Source organism: Ruditapes philippinarum, unplaced genomic scaffold, assembly GCF_026571515.1.
Source record: "Ruditapes philippinarum isolate M1 unplaced genomic scaffold, ASM2657151v2 ctg10759_1_1_1_1, whole genome shotgun sequence".
Taxonomy (NCBI): Eukaryota; Metazoa; Mollusca; class Bivalvia; order Venerida; family Veneridae; genus Ruditapes; species Ruditapes philippinarum.
Window position 1 is genome coordinate 5,058 of NW_026861678.1, and position 10,234 is coordinate 15,291.

Genomic DNA, 10,234 nt, shown 5'->3' on the forward strand with positions numbered 1-10,234 from the left:
TGGCACGTGTACATATGTACATAGAAATGTACCGTGAGTCTTACGTTTTTAGAAAAGTTAATGACCAGGACTTGGTGGGATGAACGTTGTGAAATACTTAAAAGACAGAAATACTCATTCTTAAGACGGTTTCGAACATCAAACCTTGCATCTGATTTAAGAATTTATAAAGATAAAAGGAATGAATTTAAAAATTATTGTAAGAATAAATTTTATCAGTACCAGTCTCAAAATCGACAAAAGCTTATTAATAATAGAAACGATCCATGTTTTATGTGGAAACAACTTAAACAAGCAAAACAAAAACAATTTATAGATTCAAGTATCGGAGCCGATGATTGGTATACATATTTTCGTGGTTTATTGTTTGATAATGATATATCACCTTTAGAATATAATAATGATAATGATGACGTCATCGTTGATAATATACATGATATATCAAACTTAAACGAACCATTTATATTGACGGAGGTCGAGTTAGCTATTCGGAAGTTAGCAAACGGAAAAAGCTGCGGCTTGGATGGAATACCATCTGAATTTTATAAGAATAGTTTAAACAGTATTGCACCTTATTTAGTATTAATTTTTAATCGAATATTTGAAACAGGTGAATTCCCTCAATCTTGGGGTCTTAGCATAATATGTCCTATACATAAGGCTGGATCAACCTGTGACCCGAGTAATTATCGAGGAATTTCTCTTATTAATACACTATATAAAATATTTTCAAAGCATCGTTAATAAGCGTTTGTATGAATTTGCTGAAAATAACAATAAGTTTGACGAATCTCAGGCAGGTTTTCGAGCTGGGTATTCGGCAATTGATAATGTTTTCTGTCTTCAAGCTATGGTGCAAAAATATCTTTCCAAAAAAGGGGGTAGATTTTATTGCTTGTACATTGATTTCCGTAAGGCCTTTGATAAGATTAACCATAAGATACTTTTTCAAGCTTTACAAAGAAAAGGAATAAACGGAAGATTTTTTTTTTTATTAATGAAAAGTAAAATTTCGCTTTTCTTTGGGGAAAAGGGTTTGAAATTTTCGTTTTTTTAATCCCAAAAAAAAGTTCCAGGAATGGCCTTGAAACGATTTTTAAATGAAACTGGGGAACCCGACAGGGGGACAAACCAGCCAAATTTTGCTCTTTTTTTGATAATTGAAACTCGTTGTAAAGTAACTCGGGGATTTTTTTTAACCCCCAAAGAAACACGATTTTATTTCCTCATTTTGCTTTGATTTTGCAAGTTTGCTGAAACGCATTAGTTTTACAAAAAAATTTAAAATGTTGCCCATGAATTTTGTAAAAATACTGGGGGGTTTTAAATTTTAAAAAAAACTGAAATTATGGTATTTAGAAATGGGGGGACCGCTTAGACAATTATGAAAATTGGCATTTTCGGGGTAGTACTCTTTAAAAGTTACTTCCGTTTACAAATATATGGGACTTTTATTTACACCAGGTTTATCATGGAGTGCAGCACAAGATAAATTATGTGCACAAGCACAACGTGCAATACTTTCTATTTATAGTTATAAAAAAACCATATGGTTATTTCCAACAAACGAACTTTTCATTCTGTTTGATAGTATGGTTAAACCTATTTTATGCTATGGGTCACAGATATGGGGATACGAACTTGTTGACTCTATCGAGGCAGTTCAAAATAAATTTTGTAAAAAGCATTTAAGTGTAAAAAGGACAACAAATACATGTATAGTTTTAGGAGAATGTGGACGTTTGCCATTGTGTATAACTTATTTTGTTAATTGTATAAAATACTGGTGTAAATTGTTGACTATGCCAGATCATAGATATCCCAGACAATGTTATAAAATGTTGAAGTCCCTAGATGAGAGTGGTCGAAATTGTTGGGCATCAAAAGTAAAAATCACTACTTTATACTTATGGTTTTGGATATGTATGGCTTGCACAAGATATTGGAAATATAGACATATTTATTTTAACTTTTCGTCAACGGCTGAAAGATTGTTTTGAACAAAAATGGCATAATGATATAAATATTGCGTCCCGTTGTTACCATTATAAATTTTTTAAGAGTCAATTAAATCCTGAACGTTATCTTTACTGTGATATTCCAAGAAAATATATGGTTGCTCTTGCAAGGTTTCGATGTTCCTGTCACAAATTAACGATTGAAATGGGAAGACAAAAATAATATACCACTTCATGAAAGAATATGTTTATTTTGTTTTAACCAAAATAATGTAACTGTTATTGATGTGTGAATTTCATGCCTTTTTTCAATGTTCTAAGTATAATGACGTCCGAAATAATTATCTCTATAATTGGTATTCAAATGGTACTACAATTAACGATTTTTATTCGCTGATGAGTACACAAAATGAAGAAAATATTTATAAACTATCTCTGTTTGTATATCACTTGTTGAAAAGTACCAGCTCTTGACTTATTTTATTCTAATTTTATATGTTATGCAACTACATTCAATACATGTATACACTATAATATTTATACTGTTGTGTATTTTGGGCCGGAGGCCTTTATTTACTTAAATAAAATTGAGTTGAGTTGAGTTGACTGTCACAGTCAGACACCTGATCATCTGAATCACTGTTTTGATCAGATTCAGACAGTTCTGCAGCCACATTTTCCTGCACCTGCTCACTTATGTTCACATCATCGGGATCGAACCCTTCAAAGTCCGATTCAACAGTTTCGTCATCAGAAGCGTGATTAAAGAGATGATCTTCAGTTCCATCCAACTCTGTAGAAATCCCGCACTTTTTAAATGATTTCCTAATCATTTCAGGGGTAACAGTATCCCAGGCAGTTTTAATCCACTTGAGAATCAGAGACTTGGGGGTGCCCTTCGATTCCCGGCAGGATTTAAGTCCACAGGCCCAGAAAACAGCCACTCGTCATATAATTCAGCAAACTTTCCCTTAAATGGTTTGTTCCATGAAACGTCTGCCGGCTGTAAACGTGACGTGCAGCCTCCTGGTATTACACTCATGTCAGTGTTGCAGTGTGTACGTAAATAATCCTTGACCTTATCAGTCAAATGAGCGCAAAATGCGTCCCAAACAAGTAAGCGCCGGCTTGTTTGATTTCTGCCCCAGAAATTTTTCAACCAAAATAAAATGCTCTCTTCATTTGCCCAAGATTTTTTACCGCTGCCGCACATGTACACGATAATTCCACATGGAATGTCACCACTAGGTAAAGGTCGTACTCCAGGCAAATGGACCAGTGGCGAAAGTTTTGTCCCATCTGCATAGGCGCCTAAAGTGACGGTGATTTTCTCTTTTTCACGTCCTGTAGATTTTACAGTTATATTATTCTGTCCACGAATGTCATACGTTGCTTTGCATTTCAAGATAAACAGGCGTTTCATCCATATTGCCTATTTCTGACAAGTTATAATTTCTTAACTGGCGCATACGAATAACAAAACGTAGAAATTTGTCAATAAGTCCATCAGTAATTTCAACTGATTTCTGGGCAATGTGGGTAGTGCGACGAAATGAAAAGTTATGACATCGTTTAAAGCACCTAAACCAACCGCAGGATGCCTTAAATGACTGTGACCCGTTCTATTGGTGTAATCTAAGTGCTTCATGTCTTAGGGCCTTCCCAGTAACACGCACTCCTTTCCCCCGACGTTCATTAAACCACAGCAACAGCTGCTGGTCAATGTCTCTGTATCAAACTTGTCTACCCCCGCCAGGTGCACGTTTACGACTCTTGCAGGCAGCTGCTTGCAACGTTTCTTTTGCCTTACACCACTCTCGAATGCGTTTCCTGTCAACATTAAATAATTTGCTTGCCTTGTGTTTACCAACTTGCTCGGCAATACCAACAACTTTTAACTTAAAAGAAGCGCTATAAAATCGATGTGTTGGTTGCTTTTGCTCCATGATTAAGCAGTTAAATTTAATCAGTGTTATGTGTATTGTTAAATATACATTGTCTACACATTTATCGTTCGATTACGTCACCGAGCCACCTGTGAGACAGATAAACATGACTGAGGTCACGTAGGCCATAAACTGATGCTGTTTACATGAATTAATCTGGCATAGCTTGATTTTACGATTTTTTGGATTTAGGAAAAAATGTGTTTTAATAAACGCCCCACTTTGGAAAATGTTACGCCCCGGGGGGCGTTTAATAGGAATTTTACGGTAGTCAAACCTTAAATTGATATAATAGAACCTTAAGATAATACTGTCATACCATTAACATGATATAGTTGACCCTTAAAATGATGTAGTAGAACCTGAAAAGATACTGATATAGTCTTACCTTCAAATGATACTTTCCGATCTTTAAAATGATAAACTCAAACCTTTAAATGACACTGGCAAATCCTTAAAATGTTATAGTCGAACATTAAAATGATACTCTCCCTTCAAATTATATATTCAAACCTTAAAATGATACTGTCCAATCCTAAAACTGATAAAGTCAAACCTTAAAAGTGACATAGTTAGACCTTGAAATGATATAGTTGAACCTTACAATGATACTGTCCTAACCTAAAAATGGTTGTGTGGAACCTTAAAATGATAAAGTCAAATCTTTAAAAATGATACTGGCCAATCCTTTAAATGATACTGTCCAATTCTTTCAATGATATTGTAGATGTTTTCCGTTAAAAATAGTCAAGAATGCGCAGATTTCAACACTTTTCTTTATTCTCATTCATGGAATAATATATCAATGTGATACAACAATGCGATTCTCTGAAAATAATAAATAAACATACTAAATACTGATTACAACGCATTTAAATAAAATACAATAAATTCTCTAAAATAATAATGCTAATACAAATCATAAATATACGATATCACCTTTACAATTATAGACTTAAATCTATTAAAATAATATTGTTATTTTATATTTCCGCGAATAATTCCGTTTATAATTTAATTCACGGCATAATATTGTAAAGTTCATCATCATTTAAACAATATTGAATTTACTATTAAATTCATACATAATTAATAACTTGCTTACCGATTATGATCTACTTTCCATTGGAAAACATCAATAAACAAAACACATCAACAATTTAAGCACTTCCGCCCAAGGCAAAACAACATATCAAAGTAACGGTTAATGACGTCACCGTAAAACAATTTAATGACGTCTTTTTACGGGAAACAAAATAAGACGTTAGGTTTGGCGGAAATAGTGAAGCTATCTTAAATTGAAAGAGTCAAACAATGTTTTTAATACTATCGAAAAAATCAAACTATGAAAATTATGTGATTATAATAAATAAATTTACAATTAAGAACTATAATTCTTACACTCCCCACCATGAAACGTTACGATTTCATCTTATACAAACAATAGCTTATTGTAATGTATACCTTTACGATTTAAATAGAACATTCTAGTAGGCAAAGTTTAGTTATTGGTCTTATGAATTGTGACATACTAGTTTTGACCACACAGCTTCGTGTATGCCCGTCCCGACCCACATTTATAGATACAACCCTGCCCAACGGCCACTGCCCCCTTGGTATGTTTTCCTGAGCCACGAGTACAATATCGCCCTCACGGATATCTCTTTGTGGTCTCAGCCATTTTTGTCGAGATTGTAGGGTAGGTATATATTCCCGAATCCATCGTTTCCAGAATATATCAGCAAGATACTGAGCCTGTCTCCACCTTCTCTTTGCATATGTATCTTCTTTTCTAAAAATGCCACGTGGAATACATGTATTGGACTTTAGTAATAAAATCATGCTTGGAGTTAAAACTGGGGGGTCTTTTGGGTCATCGCTTACTCGGGTAATGGGTCTATCATTAAGTATTTTTTCAACCTCAGTTACAACAGTAAGAAGTTGTTCATCTGTCAGAAGCTGCTCTTTGACTAACGATCTCAAAATTGCACGTGTCGATCGTATCATCCGTTCCCATATACCGCCCATGTGACTAGCTGACGGAGGGTTAAAGTTCCATTCGATTTCCCGCTGCAACATGAATTGTCCAATTTCGGATTGATTCCACTCTCGTAAGGACTTGCGTAATTCACAATCTCCACTTACTAGATTGGTTCCGTTGTCACTATATACCTTTTCCGGTAGACCTCTCCGGCTAATAAATCGTTGCAATGCGGCGATAAACGAATCTGTACTCAAACTATGAGTAACTTCTAAATGGACGGCCCTTGATGTTAAACAAGAAAAAATACATCCATATCTCTTTACTTCAACATCATCTTCACTCACTTCCGGGATAAAATTACCTGAATACTTAGGCCAGTGTTCCCTACCTTTACTAAGAAATGTTGGTCCATGTAACCAAACATTTAATTTGTCTGTTTCAGAAGCGTTATGCACATTTGTTACTGGATGATGCGGCGTATACCAAACACGCGTTTTCTCTGGTACCATGTAATCTACATCCGATGAATAGCCATTCGCAATGTAACCATTTACAGTAGTTCTGTACATATCATGCAAATTATTGTCATTTGACAACTTGCGCTTCAACTGCTGTAATCTGGCTTGGGCAAGCGGTATATTATTTACGAATGACGAATTTATATCACGCCAAGAGAGACCAATCTTGTAATGACCATCCTCGCGAGTTAAAGTTGATTCCATGGATTTCATAGCACTTTTATCTTCTATAGACATGCAACTCTTCACTTGTTGTGATTTATCATTAAAGTCAGTTGTCCACAAACGCTCAATTTGTTGCTGTAACAACATGTCACGTGACTCAAAGAAATTTATGTTAATATCGTTGGATTCTTGTGTAGTTGGAACTGGACCGCGTATAGCCCATCCAAGACGAGTGCGTATCGCGTACGGTTCATCGCTATTTCCGAATTTCACTTCTAGCGGTATATGTGCAATAGGTGAATCCGTCCCTATTAACATCATAACGTCATTAGTGTCTATATCTGGAATATTTATACCGGATAAGTACGGTAAGTTTCGGATATCTGCATATTTAGCTGCAGATCGAGTTGATATCGGTAATGACTTTACTGACCAGACTTTTCTTAGGGTAATACTTTCATTTCCATCGATAGGTTGAATATCTAAGTCGGCCTCCTGACCATGTATAATACCTTCACGTGAGTTTGCCGTAGACATCCGGAATGTGACGGGCTTACCGGTTATATTCAGGCTCCGTAACAATCTTTCATCACATAAGGTTTTATCGGCTCCATCATCTAGCAGGGCATATGTCTGACAAGAACTACCGTCCCCACCCCTAACTATTACAGGAATAATACCCAGACAATTTTTTACAGTAGAACCTTCTGTTGCTGCACAGTTACACGACGACTGCACTGCTGTGTGGCCATTATCGGGTTTTACCCAACTATGTAACAAAATGTGGTGTTTTACATTACAATTAGTAACATTACATATTTTTGGTTTTCTACACTTGTTTGTAAAATGTTTACCTTTTAAACAATTGTAACACAATTTAAGTGATCTTACCAGTTTATAACGATCATTGAGACTCATTGACTTGAACTTGTTACACAGTGATAACTCTGCACAGTTACCTGAACAACAATAGCATTTACTACTTTCATGACCGTTTTCTTCAGTATGTGTACTCAGAGTAGTAACCTTTGGTCTATCATTACTGTAATATTTGCCAGAACTGTTTCTGGTTTCTTTCTTGATAAAATCATTGTTTTTACAAAGATCATAGCTATACATGGAGTTAGCGATACGTGATTTTTCGTCTACAAATTTAGACAAATCTGAAAAGCGCGGCACTCTACCTGACTCATTTATATAATGTGCTACTTCTACCCATTTTACCCTTATATGTGTTGGGAGCCGCCTAACAATGCATCTTAAATTTTCTGTATTATCAATATCAGAGGAAAATCCTAACTGAGAAAGTGTGATTTCACATTTCTGCATCTCTAAAGATAATTTAGATAGCCCTTCAACATCGGACGCTTTAATCTGAGCACCATTTACCAAGTTATCAATGTAAGACCTTGCAATTAAATGTGGTCTGCCAAATCTAGACAATAATATTGACCTAGCACGTTTATAACCTTCTTCCGGTTCTAACAAAACACAATCTTCTATACTAGATTTTGCCTTACCTGTACAATACTGAATGAGATAACTTAGCTTTAAATTATTGTCACTTATTCTGCTTTCAATGTTTGTTTCAAAGTTTTTGATAAATTTGCAGTATCCTTCAGGCTTCCCATCAAATGTCAATAGTTCTGGCTTCGGTAAGTTGAATCCTTCATGGAGTGCTGACGCCAATCTTTGAAATGATCTGTCAATGCTCGATGTCTCACTGTCAACTTCCGGTATACACGGTCTGTTCATTTCCGGTCTGGGCTGTGTCAAAGTTATATTTCTCACAGAATCTGTACGGTTGTTCACCTGAATATGATTAGTCATATTATTTTTTACGTCAGGCTGAGCATTTTGATTGTTAGATATGACCCCGGTTTCTTCCTGTGTTGTTTCTAACCACGCCATTTCTTCTATCTCTGCTTCTTCTAATTCCGACTGCTGATCTAACAACTGTTGTTTCATTTCAAGATCCTGGCGAGCTCGTTCAAGTTCTTGTTTCTTTTTAAGTTGTTTTAATTTGTGTTCTGCAATTAAACGCTTTGCTTTAGCACTTTGTAATTTCCGGCGCGACGAGACTGAAGTACGTGAACTTCCATGGCTGACATTTGACTCTGCGTCATTTTCTACAGGAATATTTTCTCCATCATGCGGTCCAATAGCTCCCGCGATCCACTGAGAAAATCTTTCCCTGAATTCTTCAAAGTTCTTTAAACAGCTCTCAAAGTTCGCTTCCAAGTCTGCAACAACTTCCGGTTGCGCGCACAAATCTAAACATTGTAAATGCACTGATTTGAAATGTTCAAAGCGTTCACATAATTTATTGTTCAGTAGTTTTACCTCTTCTATATTATTGTAGGACATCATGCTCTTTTCAAGTTCATTGTATAGTTTCGTCAGTTGAGCGCCATTTGCACTTCTTGATCTCTTCAAACTGACAAACTCCTGATTACAAGTTTCCGCACTATTTGTTGACGGCATTTTCGTCACAGCAAATCGAGAATTGTAAATCGAGAATTGTAGATGTTTTCCGTTAAAAATAGTCAAGAATGCGCAGATTTCAACACTTTTCTTTATTCTCATTCATGGAATAATATATCAATGTGATACAACAATGCGATTCTCTGAAAATAATAAATAAACAAACTAAATACTGATTACAACGCATTTAAATAAAATACAATAAATTCTCTAAAATAATAATGCTAATACAAATCATAAATATACGATATCACCTTTACAATTATAGACTTAAATCTATTAAAATAATATTGTTATTTTATATTTCCGCGAATAATTCCGTTTATAATTTAATTCACGGCATAATATTGTAAAGTTCATCATCATTTAAACAATATTGAATTTACTATTAAATTCATACATAATTAATAACTTGCTTACCGATTATGATCTACTTTCCATTGGAAAACATCAATAAACAAAACACATCAACAATTTAAGCACTTCCGCCCAAGGCAAAACAACATATCAAAGTAACGGTTAATGACGTCACCGTAAAACAATTTAATGACGTCTTTTTACGGGAAACAAAATAAGACGTTACGTTTGGCGGAAATAGTGAAGCTATGTTAAATTGAAAGAGTCAAACAATGTTTTTAATAGTAAATACTATCGAAAAAATCAAACTATGAAAATTATGTGATTATAATAAATAAATTTACAATTAAGAACTATAATTCTTACAGATATTATTTAACTTTAAAATGATACAGTCAAACCTTCAAATGACTTGTCTTATCCTTAAACAGGGTTCCCACGGTCAGGGAAAAGTCAGGGAAAAAGGATTTTTATGCTCCCCGAAAAATTTCGGGGGAGCATTTAGTCGGGGCCTTGTCCGTCTGTCCGTCCGTTGTCTTGTCCGGAGCATAACTTGAAAACCCTTGGAGATAATTTGTTGAAACATAAAAGCTTGTAACATACTTTTGTACTATTACCTATTTTAAAAAAAAAAAAAAAAAAAAAAAAAAAGAATTTCATCTTTGGAAGAAATTTAATTTTGGAAGCTTTTATCTATTAATTAATCTTTTGGCGGCTCACATACACTTCATAAAATGTATGTGTCTTTGGAAAATGTTTTGTATTAGGTGCCTTAGTATAAAAAAGTCAGTAATGTAGTCTTGTAGTGTAATAATAGTTTAG

At 34.8% G+C, this 10,234-nt stretch overlaps 1 protein-coding gene across 2 annotated transcripts; it reads right to left on the minus strand.

Moving 5' to 3' along the window:
- Window positions 1-2,585: 2,585 nt before the first annotated feature.
- LOC132716484 (uncharacterized) lies at window positions 2,586-9,782 on the minus strand. 2 transcript variants are annotated; one of them, XR_009623810.1, is made up of 4 exons: window positions 9,476-9,782; window positions 8,092-9,198; window positions 5,010-7,530; window positions 2,586-4,732 (listed from the first exon to the last, which is right to left on the minus strand). XR_009623810.1 is itself a non-coding variant. In XM_060699769.1 (2 exons), the coding sequence occupies exons 1-2, from the start codon at window positions 9,155-9,157 to the stop codon at window positions 5,378-5,380; spliced, it is 3,219 nt and encodes a 1,072-aa protein (XP_060555752.1). In that variant the 5' UTR covers window positions 9,158-9,782; the 3' UTR covers window positions 4,790-5,377. The 2 variants fall into 2 exon arrangements, 1 of the variants encoding a protein (XP_060555752.1); XM_060699769.1 differs by lacking the exon at window positions 2,586-4,732 and having other exon boundaries at window positions 4,790-7,530; window positions 8,092-9,782.
- Between the last annotated feature and the right edge of the window lie 452 nt (window positions 9,783-10,234).

What these genes read in the sequence shown, in the direction of transcription:
- LOC132716484 (XM_060699769.1), bottom strand. Translation starts at nt 9,157, where the DNA reads ATGAGAATAAAGAAAAGTGTTGAAATCTGCGCATTCTTGACTATTTTT. An exon ending in TCTCATTCAGTATTGTACAG is followed by an intron (nt 7,531 to 8,091) that starts GTAAGGCAAAAT and finishes ATTGTTGTTCAG; the next exon opens with GTAACTGTGCAGAGTTATCA.